Source organism: Camelina sativa, chromosome 7 (genome assembly GCF_000633955.1).
Source record: "Camelina sativa cultivar DH55 chromosome 7, Cs, whole genome shotgun sequence".
Classification (NCBI taxonomy): domain Eukaryota; kingdom Viridiplantae; phylum Streptophyta; class Magnoliopsida; order Brassicales; family Brassicaceae; genus Camelina; species Camelina sativa.
The window spans coordinates 19902629-19920992 of record NC_025691.1 but is presented as its reverse complement, the minus strand read 5'-3'; the positions used below and the strand labels follow the sequence as shown (position 1 = coordinate 19920992).

Below are 18364 nucleotides of genomic sequence, written 5' to 3'. Positions count from 1 at the left end.
GCATAATTAAAGAAGCAATAGAAAATTATAATCACGGTAATATATGAATCTCAAATAATGCAAAGATGAAAATATAAATTAAATAAAACAATCTAAAATACTACAACAAATTTTAAAATACAGTATTAGGAAAAGAAGACACATATATTAATGATTGTTTTGTGTCAATATATTAATCTTACATATTCCCAACTGAAAAAGGAGAAAATATGAGAAAATTTTGGTTTAAAAAAATAAGAAAAATTTACCTTCCCATTAAAAAATTTCCCAATTAAACAAAGTTGAAAGCAGTGTTTTTGAATAAATTATTTAAATATAAGACAATCTATGTTTATATAGAAGTGAGTATTTACAAAATTTAGAATTAATAATTAATTGTATATTTTCCTTAATCCCTTTTTCTATATTTTTTGTAAAATTAATAACTTGAAATTAAAAAATAAGTAAATAATATAATAATTTGAATTTTATGAAATATATATATATATAATCTCCTTATAATTATTTTTAAAAAACTTTGTATTTTTATAAATACTGTAATTTTTGATAATTATCTTTTTACATTATTAATATTTTTCAAAACAAAATATTTTACTTTTTTGTAATCAAATTCCTCCTATTAAATATTAACTTTTACACATGTCAGAATCTGAAAGTGATAACTTGACACATGTCAAAATCTTGTTAATGGCTAACATTCAAAACCCAACTTTATATAATAAGATATTATAATCATTTTGAGTGATTTTTATATATTTCTATTTTATTTTATTTTAAATAATGTAAATACTTTTTTATCAAACATTTTTTAAACTATATTTTTATTAGTTGTATTATTTTATTTAGTAATATTTTTATGTAAAAAGGATTAAACTAAATTGGGGTTCATATTTCTATATATTTTTTAATTTGTGTGTAAAAATTTTAAGGGAGTGTTATTGGATTATAATTTATAAAGAATTTTGAAAACTTCAACAAGTATTCTATAGTTTTGTTGTTTAGTTTTCTAAAATCTTGTAAAGTGCTCCAAACAATCTCTGTATTTTTGTGATACTTTCCATGACTTTATTTTGTGAAAAATGTATAAAATCATAAAAATAATATAATAATTGAATTCATTAACAATTCTAAATTCTTTTGTTTTTAATAGAATAACACAAAACTTTTATTGACTTTATAAAAGTTTGAATCTAATAACTCAAATTTGTTAAGATTTTAAATAAATTTTTACAAATAACAAACTAATAACAGTAAATTTTAACATAGTTTAACAAAAAATTTATCTAATAACAACTGATCCTATATAACATTTAAAGCCTTTAAAACTCTATTCAAATCTCAAACCAATAACCTCAACTTAACATCAATTAAAATATATAATAACAGTAAAATATAAGTATTCTTTCTATTTGTAAAACTAAATTAATCTTTGTTTTTTAAAAAATCAAAGCTAGATTAAGGATTTTTTGGGTGAATTTTTCAATAAATCCAATGCCAAAATAAAATTATTAATGCTAACATAAAATACTTGTAAAATAGAATAAAATTCTTAAAAAAGGAATTGGATAAGGACTATTAAAGCAGTCTCAAGTCTCAACTAAAATCTATTTTAAATAGAAACTAGATAAATCCGAGGTATTTATTACCCAGGTTTGTCACGAAGGAATCCCAACAATAACCCAAAAGATTTTATACTAATTTCGTTAATTATCACAAAATTGCTTAAGCAATTTCGCCGAACCTTCCTCAGTAATTTCCTCCAACTTGCTCTTTTTTCCTTTTTGTCTGTTTTGCTTTTGCTTATAATTTGCGACTTTGCTTCCTCCTCTGAACTTACGCAGCCGTATCAGATTATTCTCTCCTTGTGTGTAAATTTCTCAAACTCCTCTGTTCTTCTTCTCTCTCTGTAATCTAATTTTGTTTCGTTACTCGTTGATTTCGTGTCTTTCTTTGAATCGTGGACCCTTTTGGACTCCATCAATCCTAGGGTTTCGTTCTTCTGTGTAGTGGTGGGTTCTGTGACTGTTAGGGTTTTGTGACTTCTTTTTGGTTCAATTCTTAGGTCTTATGTTCCGTTCTGACCAAAACCTTATAATATTGTTTTAAGAGCAGAGTCAAAAAAAAAATTTTAAGGTCTGAGTCTACTTGTCGTTGAAAATTGCTTAAAGATATGTTTTTAAACCTTTCTCTTTGACTTGATGTATTGTTTAGTCCCCTTGTTGCTTACTTCTTGGTTTATATCCCATAATCTAGTATTTGATGATGATTTGAGTTGTAAAGTTTTGGAATTTTCATGTTTTCTGATGTTTTTTTTTCCTTGTATTTGTTTCAGGAAAGAAAAAGAAAAATGGGTCAAGCTTTGGGTTGTATTCAAGTTGATCAGTCGAATGTAGCAATCAAAGAGACTTTTGGGAAATTTGACGAAGTTCTTGAGCCTGGTTGTCACTGTTTGCCATGGTGCTTGGGGAGTCAAGTCGCTGGTCACCTTTCCTTACGTGTTCAACAGCTTGATGTTCGCTGCGAGACAAAAACTAAGGTCTTATTGACACTTCCATCCTCTATATATAGTTCATGATCAACTGTCTTTGAGACTGTTGAAATGAATGTTGTGGGTTTCTTTTTCTTTTTTTAGGATAATGTGTTTGTCACTGTTGTTGCTTCCATTCAATACCGTGCCAAACCTGAGAGTGCTCAAGATGCTTTTTACAAGCTCAGCAACACGAGGAATCAGATTCAAGCTTATGTCTTTGATGGTTTGTTTCAAATGTCCTTCCTTTTTTTTTTGTTGTGCTTCTTGATGTTCTTGTGTTTGCCTAATGATTAACTAATCGATCCACAATAGTGATTCGAGCAAGTGTACCTAAGCTGGATCTTGACTCAACCTTTGAGCAAAAGAATGACATTGCAAAAACCGTTGAGAATGAGCTCGAAAAGGTACATCTCATTGAGCAACAATTTTGTATTTTCTGCTTGGAAAAAATGATATACATAGAATAGACTCTTAACTGCTTTTGTGTATAATATAGGCTATGTCTCATTACGGGTATGAGATTGTTCAGACCCTTATTGTGGATATTGAGCCTGATGTGCACGTCAAGAGGGCAATGAATGAGATCAATGCTGGTACGCTCAATTGTTGTTGATATACAAGTTTTCGACTTCTATTAGTATTTGCTGAGAATCTTACAATGTTTTGTTCTGTTTCTTGATGAAAAAAACAGCTTCTAGAATGAGAGAGGCGGCTAGTGAGAAAGCTGAGGCAGAGAAGATTCTGCAGATCAAGAGAGCTGAGGGAGAAGCTGAATCGAAATACCTTTCAGGTATGGGTATAGCCCGTCAGAGACAAGCCATTGTGGACGGTCTGAGAAACAGCGTGCTCGCCTTCTCTGAGTCTGTTCCAGGGACATCTTCTAAAGACGTGATGGATATGGTTCTGGTGACTCAGTACTTTGACACATTGAAGGAAATCGGTGCGTCTTCAAAGTCAAACTCGGTGTTCATACCTCACGGTCCAGGTGCTGTTAGGGACATTGCTTCACAGATCAGGGACGGTCTTCTTCAGGGTAACGCTGCTGAGTAGGGAGAGAGAGAGGTCTCTCAAAGTACTAAAGCTTTTCAGGGGTTTAGAGTTGTGTTTGCTACTTATAGTTTCTTCTTTCGCGTTTGCTACGAAATCTATATGGAGTTCTTCAAATATGTTTAGGCTTGTGAGACTGGTTTGTGGATATGATTTGGGATTTGAAATATCTGACACACTTCGGGTTTTAGTGTGATTTATCATTTTTCATGATTGTTTTCTGTTAAAAATATGTTTTTCATCTTTATTTTGTCTTCTCTTCAATATTGTTTTCTGTTTCTGTTAAACATACGCTATATGCTATATGGAAAAAAAAAATGAAAATAAAAATAATTTCATCACTCATCATAGGACTACAAAATGAATATTTTGGTATATTTTTCATAAGTTTGTATTTGAATAATGAAATTATTGAGTGTAGAGCATTAATAAGTTTTAGTTGATTATAAGAGGCCAGATTTTTCAAAAGTAATTTAAATTCCAAAATTTGGAGAAAGAAAATAGCGTTTTCTTAAAAGGAAATCAAATTTTTTAAAAATAAATAACTTGTTTAACAAAAAGTTGTTACTACTTTTTAGATATTTACGATACCAACCAATGGGATCTTTTGCTAAGGATTCAGAAACAAAACAACCATCGCAACTAAACACAAAAATCATATTTTTTGTAAAAAAGAAATCATAAATATATATTCTCTCTAAAAGATGATTTTCTAAGATTTTTTCTTATCTTATAAAAATTGATTTTTTATATATTTTTTTCAATTAATGCTAGAAATTGTAAATTTTGAAAATCATTAAATGAAAACTTAAAAGTTTAATAAATTTTTATTAGTTAATAACAATAAAAAATGTATTGTTAAAAATAAATTATGCAGCTAAACATTAAATGTTTTTCTTAATCTATATGAAAATCTTATGTAATAGAGAGAATATTAAGTTTACCGACGGGGCAGAGATCACGAAAAAGTATGGCCCGCTTAAGCTTACGTGGCGTATTTTTAAATATTTAAGTCCACGCATTACTCGAACTCGAATCTCAATAAAGGTATCTTCCCTTTCACCAAGTCATAAAAGTAATTTATATATATATATATATATATATATTTATTGTATATTAATTTTCAACGACTCTTATTAACCTCTTCTTCACTCTCTCGCTGCACAAAAAAAAAAAAAAGAACGAAAATATCTTCTCTCTTCTCTCTCTCTCGCTCACGAAGCTGCTGCCATGTCCACCGTTCCCATTGAGTCTCTTCTCCACCATTCTCATCTTCGTCACAGCTCTAGAACCTACCGCGGAACTAGAAGCTTCTCTCCTTGCTCTTTGAATCTCCGTTCTCGTTTCACTAGTTCCAACAAACAACTAGTACTAAACTCATCGATTGGTTCCGCCACGAGTGCCTTAGGTTTTCGCAGCTCCAACTCCGTCGCGGTTCGTGCTAGCTCTTCCGATACTGCCGTCGTGGAAACCTCTCAATCGGAATCGGATGATGTAGTTTTCAAGGAAAATTTCCCTGTTCAGCGAATCGACAAGGTGTTCTCAATCCCCCGTATCTTACTCACATTTGCTGTTGTTAGTTGAATCGAATCGATTGATTGATTTGTGGATCGACGAGGTTAAATATCATAGGTTTTGGTTTGTGTGTGTGTGTGTGTTTTTGATGATATATATGGATTTTGATTTCGATTTTGGAATGGTAGGCAGAAGGAAAGATTTATGTACGATTGAAACAAGTTAAAGAGAATGATTGGGAGCTGAGTGTTGGATGTAGTATTCCTGGGAAATGGATTTTGCATTGGGGAGTTTCATATGTGGGTGATACTGGAAGGTCCTTTCCTTTTCCTTTCTACCTTTTGTTTTTGGTATCCTCATTATAGTAATGGACTAATGGGGAAAATTTTATTCCCTTGATGTTCTCTACTTTGAATTTTACAGTGAATGGGATCAACCTCCGGAAGATATGAGACCTCCTGGTTCATTTGCCATCAAGGTACTACTCGGCATTTTCACTTTTGGTTTTGGATAGTTGTAACACTTTTAGTTTTATCTTGTATCAGGACTATGCTATAGAGACACCTTTGGAGAAGTTATCCGAAGGAGATTTTGAAGTTACTATTAATCTGAATCTGGAAAGCTCAGTAGCAGCTCTCAATTTTGTTTTGAAGGTTCTCTTTCTTAACCCTTTGCTAGATAAAGATGGTTATTCGTTTGCCCTTAGTTGTATTGTGCATTTATTTGGGACTGTTTGTTTTCCAGGACGAAGAAACTGGGGCATGGTATCAGCACAAAGGGAGAGATTTTAAGGTTCCTCTTGTGGATGATGTTCCTGATAACGGAAATTTGATCGGAGCAAAGAAAGGGTTTGGTAAGTGGCCAGGATTTTTTATATCTACCACTGTTATCCGGACTGTAGGTTTTTCATTCTTATACTTAAGCATTCCTTTACTTTTTAATGTAGAACTATTCTTTTTCAAGTTACTTTCTTGAATCTTCAAACTGATCGAGACTTGCTTCTCTTGAATCTCTAGGTGCCATTGGGCAGCTTTCAAACATACCTCTCAAACAAGAGAAATCTGGTGCAGAAGTTGAAAAAGAGAGCAATAGCTCATCCGATTCTACGATAGAAAGGAAAGGTCTTCAAGAGTTTTACGAGGAGATGCCAATTAGTAAACGTGTTGCCGATGATAACTCAGTCAGTGTCACTGCAAGGAAATGCCCTGAAACATCTAAGAACATTGTATCAATTGAAACCGATTTACCGGGTGATGTTACTGTCCACTGGGGAGTTTGCAAAAACGGCAGCAAAAGATGGGAAATTCCATCTGAACCTTACCCCGAAGAAACATTGTTGTTTAAGAACAAGGCATTACGAACTCGTTTACAGGTACGTCTAGAAGTATGTTCCTTGGCAAGATTCGCATGTGTAGATTTGAAAATCTGGCGAGAATCACATGTATTGTGTCTCTCTAATTTTAGTCTGTGAGATTCAAATTAGTTTTTGGTTAGCACCTGCCATATTGGCATCTGTCCAAGCAATTTTCAGGTTGTGCATGCCTGGTTTTTTAACTTAGCATTAGGGTGGTTTGCAACAGAATGCATCTGGTTCTTTATTTTTGCATCCTATAAGACATGGCCGTCATACCTTTACTACGTGATGCTGTCACTATATCTTTGCGGCTGCTTTCAGATATTTTTTGGGCACCTAGAGATCATTTTCATGTTTTCATTCAAATCTTTTGTTTAACCTTCCTATTAGAATATTTTCTGATTCTATCAGTGACATTATCTAAGTGTTTATGCATATGAACATTCTGCAGCGAAAAGACGATGGAACTGGATCGTTTGGATTATTCTCTCTGGATGGAAAGCTTGAAGGGTTATGTTTTGTTCTTAAGTTAAATGAAAATACTTGGCTAAATTATAGGGGGGAAGACTTCTACGTCCCTTTCCTTACTTCAAGTAGCTCGCCCGTTGAAACTGAAGCTGCTCAAGTGAGTGAACACACACCAAAAACAGATAAAGAAGTGTCTGCTAGTGGATTTACTGATGAAATCATCACTGAGATTAGGAACTTGGCCATTGACATTTCCCATCATAAGAATCAGAAGACAAACGTAAAAGAAGTGCAGGAAAACATTCTGCAAGAAATTGAGAAACTGGCTGCGGAGGCATACAGCATATTTAGAAGCACAACTCCAACTTTTACCGAGGAAAGTATTTTAGAATCAGAGGATGAAAAGCCTGAAATTAAAATCTCCTCAGGAACCGGCTCCGGATTTGAGATATTATGCCAGGGATTCAACTGGGAGTCCCATAAATCAGGGAGATGGTACTTGGAACTTCAAGAAAAAGCCAAGGAGTTAGCTTCACTTGGATTCACCGTTCTTTGGTTACCTCCACCGACAGAATCTGTGTCACCTGAAGGGTACATGCCTAAAGACCTGTATAACTTGAATTCCAGGTGAGCTCTACATTTTGACTAAACTGTCATATTGTCTCTTAGTTGCTTAAAACTTCATCATGAATCTGGGGTTGTTCAATCGTCAAATGGGATGAAATGAACTTCTGGTTGAATGCTGTTTTTGTTGTCTTAAATGCATGGTCAGCCAGAGTGGAACTGTTTTTGTCTTATGACAGTTACAAGATGCAGTGATAGTGTGTATCAGATAATAAAAAAATATAGTAGCATGTATCGGAATACCTGTTTTCCCACTCGTCTTTGTTGCTAACTTTCAGATATGGAACTATTGATGAGCTAAAAGATACTGTGAGGAAATTTCACAAGGTTGGGATCAAAGTTTTAGGTGATGCTGTTTTGAATCACCGCTGTGCACACTTCAAGAATCAAAATGGTGTATGGAATTTATTTGGAGGACGTTTGAACTGGGATGATAGGGCAGTAGTTGCAGATGACCCTCATTTTCAGGTATATTTCCCCTTTATATAAATAGAACTTTGATCTTATTGTTATATAACAAAATGCAAGCAAATTCTTTGATGGTTATACATTGATTCAGGGTAGAGGAAACAAGAGCAGTGGAGATAATTTCCATGCTGCACCAAACATAGATCACTCACAGGACTTTGTTAGAAAGGATATTAAGGAGTGGCTATGCTGGATGAGGTAAGTTCCCCTGTCATTTCTTTGATTTTCTACTGATTTGGTTTTCGTGTCTGATTTCATCTACCATTTCGATTCAACTGCAGAGAAGAAGTTGGGTATGATGGATGGAGGCTTGATTTTGTAAGAGGGTTTTGGGGAGGTTATGTGAAAGACTATATGGATGCTAGCAAACCGTACTTTGCTGTTGGTGAATATTGGGACTCCTTAAGTTACACGTATGGAGAAATGGACTACAATCAAGACGCACATCGTCAGAGGATTGTTGACTGGATTAATGCAACTAGTGGAGCTGCTGGTGCTTTTGATGTCACAACCAAAGGAATTCTTCATGCGGTACTAAAAATATCCATCTTGTACCGTTTGATACGACATTGGGGGTTTTTTTGGTAAATAAGATCTGGTAACTTTCTGTGTGTAGGCTCTTCAAAAATGTGAGTATTGGAGACTCTCAGATCCAAAAGGGAAGCCTCCAGGTGTAGTTGGATGGTGGCCTTCTCGTGCTGTAACATTCATAGAGAATCATGACACTGGCTCTACTCAGGTTTTTGTTTCTCACCAGTTCAACTATCACCAAGTCTCTGTTTGAAGCCGTTTTAATGATTATTTTTCTCTGTTTCTAAAGGGCCATTGGAGATTTCCAGAGGGGAAAGAAATGCAAGGATATGCTTACATCTTGACTCATCCAGGAACACCGGCTGTTTTCTTCGACCATATCTTCTCAGATTATCATTCCGAGATTGCTTCTCTTCTCTCTCTCAGGAACAGACAGAAGCTCCACTGTAGGAGTGAGGTAAAACTACTTTAAGGAACCCACATTCTCTAAACATATATCTTACGAAACCCGACGGATCTTGAAACTAGCCTCCTTTGTTTTCTTGTTTTTGGGGTTTATTATAAAGGTGAATATAGACAAGAGTGAGAGAGATGTCTATGCAGCTATAATAGATGATAAGGTTGCAATGAAGATTGGACCAGGGCATTACGAACCACCAAACGGATCCAAAAACTGGTCTGTAGCTGTCGAAGGCAGAGACTACAAGGTGTGGGAATCATCGTAAGAAGCAGGTAAAATTTGTACGTGTGTGAAGTAGTAAGTAAATAAAAAAATGTTCCTGGAGGGAAATTTATATATATATTATTTCAGGGAAGAACCATAAATAAGCTTACCTGGAAATTGTGATGTAGGGTGTGGTGGGACTAAACACCAGATTTAAGATTTGTCCCAGTTTTTACAATATTGAGAGTATATTCATATTGTTGTATTGGTTGCTTACTTGCTTGTAAAGTGCATGCATATATATATATATATATATATATGAAGGATATGTGTTAAGGTGATTTGGTGAATAAAGTAGTGAAGATGATATTGTCACTGTAGTTCTGTGGTATATTTCTTGTTCAACTTCATAGTTGGTAAAAAGATTAACATTGAACCAAAATTCTAAAACGTTTAATGGTAAGATATATAAGATGTTCATACACGCAAACTATATTATCTCATTATTTTATATATTTATGATTGATTCATAAACAAAAATTACAAAATATTTTACTCTTTCAAATTCTCCCAGATAAATCCCACTAATTATTCTTAATATGACGATGAAAATTTGACAAGAACATGTATCCTGAAGAAGATACATAGTTTAATTGTGAATTTGTTAGATGCCATTTTCTTATCGAAGTTTTTTTTTTTCACAAAATACAAAATATATGAATTTAGACAAGGAAATAGACTTTTTTAGACCCCAAATATATAAGTTTAAAAGAGTTTCATATATTATAGATTTATAATAAATTTCAAACCTTTATGGATATTTTTCTATAAAAATAGGGATGTTTTTTATATATATATACTCACATTTAGCCAATTATTGAATTAGTTGTGTAATAAAATATATTTTTATTATTTTAAAAGTCTTAGATATAATTTGTGGCCAAGTATTTCCATAAACGTGTATTGAAATTTGTTTCTATTATTATTTTAAAATCTTTATCAAATCCAACAACAATTTTTTTTGTATGTACCAAATAGAATATGATTCTATTCTTTTAAACTTTATCATATGTAAAACTTACAATATTTCATTCTTAGATTTGATAAATTTGAATAATAGAAACATATTTCATTTTGTACACACAAAAAGTATTGCAGGATTTGAGAAAATCATGGCATTAGTTGCAAAATCATAATAATATATAAGACAAGAACTTTATAATAACTAGTATCCAAGAGAAGAAAACGTTACATTTTTATATATGAGTAGAAACTTATATCAGTGAGATGTCTGTTTAACTCCTACATAACACTCACACATATAATGATTGGTGTATCCTTGACAAGAACCACCGAGAAACCCTTGTTCATTGGTGTATCCTTAACACTTCGATTTTCTGTCCACGCCGTTTGGATCTTCGCATTTTTTTCCCGTTGGGTTTTGTGCTTCTCCAAATTCCATCAGTCTATGTTGAAAGGAAAATTAATGGTTTTATTTGCTAAAATAAGAAAATAAGAAATGATGTTTTCTATGAATCAGGTAAACACATTAACTTTTGAATGTATAATAGATATTGTGAATAATTCCAACTAAACGTAAATAATTAATCTGAAGAATATCTGATATCGTAAATCTATTTAACTGAAGGGAACCATATGCCAAATAAAATGATTACCTGTGGTTGAGAGGACACATAGAAAAATGAATATATAAACAAGAATGAAACCTTTTTAGATGCCATTTTCTAGTCCTGGGCGTTCGGAATAAACCGAAAGAACCGAACCGAAAGAACCGAACCGAAAGAACCGACTTTTTCGGTTTTCGGTGCCGGAGATGAAGGATGGAGCGAACCGATCGGCAGAATTTTTAGGGGATTTCGGTTTTTGATTCGGTTCGGTTCGGTGGCCTAAAACCGATCGGTTATTCGGTTTCTGTTCTACATCACTCCATCTTCTTCTTCACTTGTTAGCCTCTGTGTGTTTTGCAGAAGGAGAAGTCGCAGGTGGCGGCCATTAATCCCTTCTCTCTCACCATCGATTTAGGTTAGATAAATTCTATTTTGTTCTTTTTAATTTGTTTTGGCATTGGGCTGCTTCTCATTGTTTTTTAGTAAGCCCAACAAAAGTTTGATGGACCACGTGATCCACTAATTTTTTTGTTTAACTAATATCCAATAAAAACAAAATATGTGATCCAGTCCACTAATATTTTTATTTTATTTTTACTTAGTAAAAACATGTTGCCCTATAAACAAATATTGCCGACACTAACTCATTTCTTGTCCTCGGTTTTGACTTTCGAGTTTCGATCTTACCTCTCTCTGAAAATAGGCGATTACGAAGTGAGATTAGTCGAGAAACCTCTCAATCACCCATCATCATCACCTCTTTTCTTCATCATCGTCACATACAGCTCCTCTTTCTGTCAGACGTTGTGTAGAAATCGACTTTGTCTAACACAAATCCTAACCGCGAGTTTCAGAGTGGTAATGCTTTCTTCTTTGCCTTAGTTTGTGAAATTGTCTGTAAACCCTTTGTTTTGTAAGATCATCTTAAAATCTATAATTCTCCATCTTTAATTTCAGATTTGAAAACAAAAACTCTAACCCTAATTTTTGAGAAACCGATTCATTTTTAATTTTTCATCTTTCTTCATCTGGGTTTTTATTTATGAGGTTTTGTTCATGTTAATCTTCAGATTTCAAAGATTAAACTATAACCCTAAATTTTTTATTGCATTTACTTTGTCTAATGCCAAACTTGTACTTTTTTGTAGATGGCTTCTCAAGGTATTAACGAAGAGGAACCTGCTGTCACTGGAGAACCTGTAACCAGAGAAGAACATGGTGCAACTAGAAAGAGGGCGACACCAGACTCTGGTTTGCCACCGAAACCAAAGAAAAAGTTTGCTAAACGAGCAGAGGTATGGCAACACTTCATACAAAGGGTAGAGGATGATAAGTTTGCTAACTGTAGGTATTGTGGTACAGAGATTAAATGTGACACTAAGACAGTAGGGACTAGTCCGATGAAAGGTCATATAGAAAGATGTAAAATGTACAAGGATCATGTTGAAAGGGAGAAACAGACTGTCTTGGGTGGTGATAAGAGTGGGAATATGAGGGTTATTAAGTATGATCCTCAGCTCTTTAGGAGATCTGTTAATGAGTTGGTTGTGGTGAATGAGTTACCCTTCTCATTTGTGGAGTCTGAGGGTTGGAAGCGTTTCTGTTTTAACATCCTGCCTATATACAAGACCTTTTCCAGAAGGACATGTTGTAGAGACATTGTTGGAATGTATCTGCAAGAGAAAGAGGAGCTTAAGCATTTATTTAGTGTTCAGAAGCAAAGGATTTCTCTCACCACATATATTTGGGTTTCTTCAACAACTTCTGTGAACTACATGGTTGTCACTGGTCATTGGATAGATGAGAATTGGGAAATGCAGAAAAGGATACTTAGTTTCAAGGTGGTCACAGATCATAAAGGATCCACAATTGCTGGACAGCTTCTAGATTGCTTAGAGGAATGGGGGATTCAGAAAGTGTTTACTGTTACAGTTGACAATGCTAAAGGAAATGATAAGGCTTTGAAAGAGTTCAAGGATGAGATGAGGCTCAGAGGAGGAGAAGCATTAGTGAGAGATGGTGATTTCATTCATATGAGATGTTGTGCCCATATCCTCAATCTGATTGTTGGAGATAGTCTTAAAGTAGCAAAGCCTAGTATAGTTGCTATTAGGAATGCTATCAAGTATGTCAGGTCATCTTTCAATCGAGTGAAGTCATTTGTTCTAAGGTGTGACTCGGGAAAAGTTTGTAGAGGCAGTTTGCCAATGGATGTCCCCACCAGGTGGAATTCAACGTATTTGATGTTAACTTCTGCTCTGAAGCTAAGAGTACCATTTGAGAGGATGTTGAGTGAAGACAAACTGTATGATGATTATTTCCTTGAAATAGATGAGCAGACAAAGAAAAAACGGGTTGGACCACCCCTTTTTCTGATTGGGAAGATGTTTCAAGGTTAGTTAAGTTTCTCAAGATCTTTTACAAGTGTACTCTACTGTTCTCTGCTTCAACAACAGTGACTTCCAGTCTTTGTTACAATGAGATTGTAAACATTGAAAGAAATCTCATTACCAAGTGTGGCAACAGTAATGAGAAAGTCAGAAAAGACGCACACACAATGAGGGATAAGTTTGAAAAATATTGGGATGGATTGATAAATATGAATCCGCTTGTGATCGTTGCTTCTGTTTTTGATCCCCGCAACAAGATGCAATTTGCTAATCTATGCATTGAGCAACTCTATGGTAAGGATACCGTTGAATGTAAGCAGCTTACTAGTTCAGTCTCAAGTGTAATGAAAAAACTGTATGAAGAATACAGTTTCAGACTTAGCAAACCTATTGAGGTTGAGGAACCAGCAGACTCAGAGCCAACACCTACTACTACTTGTGAATTATCTGATGATGATGATGAGGATGGTTGTGAAAGGATGGAGGTTATCTACAATAAGTTGGTTAACTCTAAGATAACCGAACCGAATAACCCGAATAAACCGAACGCCCAGGCCTACCATTTTCTTATATCTGATGTTATCTTTTCTTACAAATATGAGTAAATTTATAGCTAAGAAGGAGACTTTGGTAGACCTCAAATATGACTAGCTATATACATTTACAACCATTTCCAAATCATAAAGAGGAATGTGAAATGTGCACGAACCCTTCATTGTGAGGTTGTTTCATATTGTTTGACAAGGACTCTCAACGTTTGACAAAGTTTTGAATTGAATATCAGAATCTTTTTTTTTTCTTTGTCAAACGAATATCAGAATCTTTTTTTACCATTTCAGCAACCCATATACATTAAATTCGGTTTTACGTGATTTATAAATCTTCTATATATACATTTTTGGAGATATTTATAAAAAAAATCATGAAGTTGGCACTTATTTACAGGCATGCCATTGTCATTAAATAATTAATTTAACAAATAAATTAACTTTACTTATATTCGATTTTTTATACAAACTAAGTATTTTAAAAGGTAACAAACATAATTGTTAATGTATACAGATTTAATTTCCTTATTTTATAAGGAGGTGAGTGAAGAGCTATTGTTTTTTAAAAACTTAAAAAACTGATTTGATAAAAAGTGACTTTTAGCCTCACATACTATATTTTACTTTCATGGGTTTCGTATGATAAGTTTTTGCAGATTAAAAATCTTTGAACATATTGCGTGATCCGCCTAGCATGGCAGGTTTGGACTATAGAACCAATACTAAAACTATTAATTTATTTTATATACTATAGATTTGTAGTCATAGTTTAGAAAATTAACTTATAAATTATTTAATATATGAATTACAAAATATTACACATACTACAACATATTCTTAATATTCCAAAAAAAAAATTGTATACACATAAATATACACTAACATACCATATATGCATATACATCTATTTAATTATAGAAAACAAAACTAAGTGTTTTAAAATTTTATATTCTATCTAATAATAAATTTAATGTAATTAGGTTATAAACTGTATAAAACATAAGAAGAAGAAAAAAACATTTTAAACAAAATTATAAATTAATTAGATAAAAGTTAATTAATTGAGAATTTGAAAACTAAATAAATTAAAAATTATTATTTAAAATACAATAATTTATAATTTAGTCTCGCGGTGTACCGCGGATGAAAACCTAGTATATACAATATATAAAGGCTGTGAGGTGAACAAAAAAAAGGCTGTCACATTTATCAGAAAGACAAGAAAAAAAGGAGGAATACAAAGCCCATCAAATATAAAACATAATAAAACCAACGTCCATTAGCAAAAGCATACGGTACATCAACACATAAAGTACACAGTTAGAAATATAACAAGATTTTAACTTTTGGTATATCGTACATATAAATTTTATTATTATTTATATTTTATGTTTTATTTATTTGTTAAATATTAGATGTTTGTAAATAGAGAAATACCTAAATTTTCTGGCCGTTTGTGCGGCTAAATGTTTATATTAATTTTTAACCCCCAATACTCATGACAATTTGTTTGTTATATTTAGATTGTTTTGTTTAGTGTTTGAGATTCTATTTTGATTTTTAATTATTATAACAAAAAATAAGAGATCTAAATACATAATAAGTAATTTACACATTGTAATTAAGTCACATTTTCTTATGATTTAATTATTTTACACAATCTTAGTTAAATCAACTTGATTTTATATGTCAAATATTCTAGTATTAGTAGTGTTGACAAATAATAGAATAAGGATTTAACCCGTGTTAGCACAAATTTAATGATATTTCATTAATTTAACATGTCTTCTTTATAACTAATCTACTATATAACCACATTATATAGTATTTTAAAATTTTCTAATTTTACTCAGAATATTTTAAATTTTTATTAAGTTTATATTTATTAATTATAATATTTGAATCGAAGTTCTTTTTACGTTAAAAATCAAAGCTCACATGTTTTAGAAAACCAAATGGGAATCAAATTGTTGTTTTTTGTTTGTTTGCATTTGACTTTGCAAAGGATTCAGAGATAAAATATTTTCAAAACACAATATAGAAAGTGTGGTTAAATAAATTATAGTTTTTGTTTTTATATTGATTCCTGTAATTTTTTTAGTTGAAAAGGAATGTAAAATATTTAGGAAAGTAAAATTTTTTTTAGAAATTTTTTAGGAATTAACTTTGTAAATAAGTATAACTTCAAGGGTAAAACACCAGATGTATTTCAAAAATGTTAATATAGATCGGAAAAAATTAGATAAATGGAGCCAATCCATAATAGTCAAAGTCGGAATGATTCGTAAAGAGATCCACCAACCTTGCTAGAGACGTTTGAGGGCTGGTTTAGGTCAGGGTTTGTAGTAACAATAATGATAAGGGTTCAAATTCCTGTGTTTTTTCCTTGAGTGTTTACTTCTGCTACCTTGTTGTGTTATAGTTTTTGTATTTATCTTTAGCTTTCGTTTTTTTCTCCTGCTACTTGTATTCTTTATATAACTTTGGCCAAAAATTGGCAAAATTGTATAAATATTTAACAATAAACAAAAAAACATGAAGAAGAAAAAATTATGTACATTTTGTCACTGCAGATCTGATATATGATTTGAGAAGTTAAAATTAGAAACGTAAGTTCTTAATTACTAATAACTTAATAAGATAGTGAAAACGTGGAAGAAACATCGTGGATTTGGTTAAAGATAGCTACATATAGCATGGTCAATTCTGATATGTTAAGATCTAATTGGATTAGATTTATTGGTCAATTCGCGTTGCGATAGAGGATTAGTTGGATCCGAGTTTCAAAGAACACTTTGCGAGATAGTATCAACACAAAATTGCTAAATAAGGTAACCATTTTATACCTATACCAAAAAAAATGACTTGGCCACTATAATAGAGGATTTGATTATGCGATAGATTCTGGAGCACGATGTGAGAGATCATTGGCTATATAATAATGTCATTATTGTGTGATATAAAAGTAATATCGCATATTATTAATTATAAATATTTCAACTATCATAAGGTTCTTAATTATTTATACGACTAGATTGTAATGACATCATATTTATTATATGGTAGACTACTTCGGCCATCATTATAGGGAGAATACCTTTGGTGTTCTAAGTCCAAAAAAATTAGAAAAACAATGAATAGTGGCTTAGAACACTTTTTTTAGTTCTTAATGTAGAACTGATCTTGGTTTAATTCTAAGCTGATGTAGCAAGCTATGAATGGATACAATTTTTTGCAAACAATTTTTCACAAATTAAAAGAGGATCTGATTGAGAATATATAGAATAAATTTGGACATTAAACTATGTATTAATTAAATAAAATGTTTGTGTGCTTTAATTAAGTAATATGTTTTTTTTGTTACATAAAAATTTGGTATTATATTTTGAATTTTAGTAAAAGTTTTATAAGTTTGCAATTTAAATGTTATTTTTAAAGTTTTTATAAATATAATATGTTTAAGATTATTATATTATTAAATCTTATGATCTTGAACATGTTCTCATAATAAGTAACTTCTTAACAAAAGATCTAAACTAATGATATTATATTATTTTGTTAATATTTTTACTTACAAGATGTCAGATGCTGGGTCCTTTTTCTTATCATTGGTAGACTTTAAGGCCACGAAATCATACTATTAATTTATATATAAAATGTTAAAATATTCTTTTTGTCCAAAAAAAGTTTAATTATAAATGTATACTCCATTTGAATTGGCGCAAGTTCCAGAAGAATCTACATGTTTAAAACATTAATAAATGTTTGAACTTAAACATAAAAACATTTAAATGTTTCTATAGTTAATTTAAGCATATTTTTCTCGGTTAAATACTAAATATCGTTTTTAAACACGAATTTTGTTTAAAAATAAAAATTCTTTTTAATTTTTAATATAGTTTCTTTTTAAAAATTAGTTTTACTCCTACTACATTACTTTAATATATCATCCAAAAACAAACAATACAATATAATAATAAGAAGGAAAAATAAAATTTAATTGCTCTTTTCATATAGATGAAAAAAAAAATATACGACATTTAGTTTAGAATGAAGAGAGTATAAATTATAAAAATTGAGAAGCATTGCATAAAAATATGACAACATCGAATTCATAAAATTCCCGTAAACATGTAATTACATAATAAATGTCGACAATGTTTTGTTTGTTTCTGATTTATCATTAAACGAAGAAAGTGAAGATTTTACTAAATCTTAGTTAAGAACTTAAAGCCTACTCGGATTGTGGAAGATGAATTGAGGAGCCAAACAAGACACTAGTCTGATGATCTCATTGATTCGTGTGATGATGAAGTTATGAGAACGATGCGTATTGCGGGTGAAGGCGCCTATACATCTCTCTCGACTCTCGGCAATGTCTGTATCTTCCCTTAAGATTTTTTTTTTTTTTTTTTATCAAAACTTCCCTTAACATTTTATATAATAAATTTGGCATGCGCCGGCCACATATTTTATGGTTAAACACTCTTTGATGTCTTACAAAACTTTTAAAAAAGCATTCGATTAGTATCCCTCCACCTAATAAAAAATGACCACATTCGTTGTTTGTATTATCATTCAAACTAGAGCAGCCTTA

At 31.9% G+C, this 18364-nt stretch overlaps 2 protein-coding genes and 1 pseudogene across 7 annotated transcripts; 2 read left to right on the top strand and 1 right to left on the bottom strand.

Annotated features, from left to right (window-relative positions):
- LOC109124810 (hypersensitive-induced response protein 2) lies at window positions 1638-3824 on the top strand. Of its 4 annotated transcripts, none has more exons than XM_010417349.2 (6): window positions 1638-1749; window positions 2333-2536; window positions 2633-2753; window positions 2843-2934; window positions 3027-3123; window positions 3222-3824. In XM_010417349.2, the coding sequence occupies exons 2-6, from the start codon at window positions 2348-2350 to the stop codon at window positions 3578-3580; spliced, it is 858 nt and encodes a 285-aa protein (XP_010415651.1). In that variant the 5' UTR covers window positions 1638-1749; window positions 2333-2347; the 3' UTR covers window positions 3581-3824. The 4 variants fall into 4 exon arrangements, with proteins under 4 accessions (XP_010415651.1, XP_010415648.1, XP_010415650.1 ...); XM_010417346.2 differs by lacking the exon at window positions 1638-1749 and adding an exon at window positions 1768-1864; XM_010417348.2 differs by lacking the exon at window positions 1638-1749 and adding an exon at window positions 1773-1868.
- On the top strand, window positions 4720-9570 carry LOC104701627 (alpha-amylase 3, chloroplastic). 3 transcript variants are annotated; one of them, XM_010417345.2, is made up of 14 exons: window positions 4720-5113; window positions 5281-5408; window positions 5516-5570; window positions 5638-5745; window positions 5837-5945; window positions 6109-6464; window positions 6898-7541; window positions 7817-8006; window positions 8098-8204; window positions 8288-8537; window positions 8623-8745; window positions 8827-8994; window positions 9104-9269; window positions 9390-9570. In XM_010417345.2, the coding sequence occupies exons 1-13, from the start codon at window positions 4808-4810 to the stop codon at window positions 9260-9262; spliced, it is 2703 nt and encodes a 900-aa protein (XP_010415647.1). In that variant the 5' UTR covers window positions 4720-4807; the 3' UTR covers window positions 9263-9269; window positions 9390-9570. The 3 variants fall into 3 exon arrangements, with proteins under 3 accessions (XP_010415647.1, XP_010415646.1, XP_010415645.1); XM_010417344.2 differs by having other exon boundaries at window positions 9349-9542; XM_010417343.2 differs by having other exon boundaries at window positions 9104-9542.
- Window positions 10481-10943, bottom strand: LOC109125475 (annotated as a pseudogene).

Bases quoted from the DNA above. Each gene is read 5' to 3' on its own strand.
- LOC109124810 (XM_010417349.2), top strand. From the start codon at position 2,348: ATGGGTCAAGCTTTGGGTTGTATTCAAGTTGATCAGTCGAATGTAGCA. The intron at 2,537-2,632 runs GTCTTATTGACA...TTCTTTTTTTAG, and splicing joins GCTGCGAGACAAAAACTAAG to GATAATGTGTTTGTCACTGT. The intron at 3,124-3,221 runs GTACGCTCAATT...TGAAAAAAACAG, and splicing joins AATGAATGAGATCAATGCTG to CTTCTAGAATGAGAGAGGCG.
- LOC104701627 (XM_010417345.2), top strand. From the start codon at position 4,808: ATGTCCACCGTTCCCATTGAGTCTCTTCTCCACCATTCTCATCTTCGT. The intron at 5,946-6,108 runs GTAAGTGGCCAG...TTGAATCTCTAG, and splicing joins CGGAGCAAAGAAAGGGTTTG to GTGCCATTGGGCAGCTTTCA. The intron at 8,538-8,622 runs GTACTAAAAATA...TTCTGTGTGTAG, and splicing joins CCAAAGGAATTCTTCATGCG to GCTCTTCAAAAATGTGAGTA.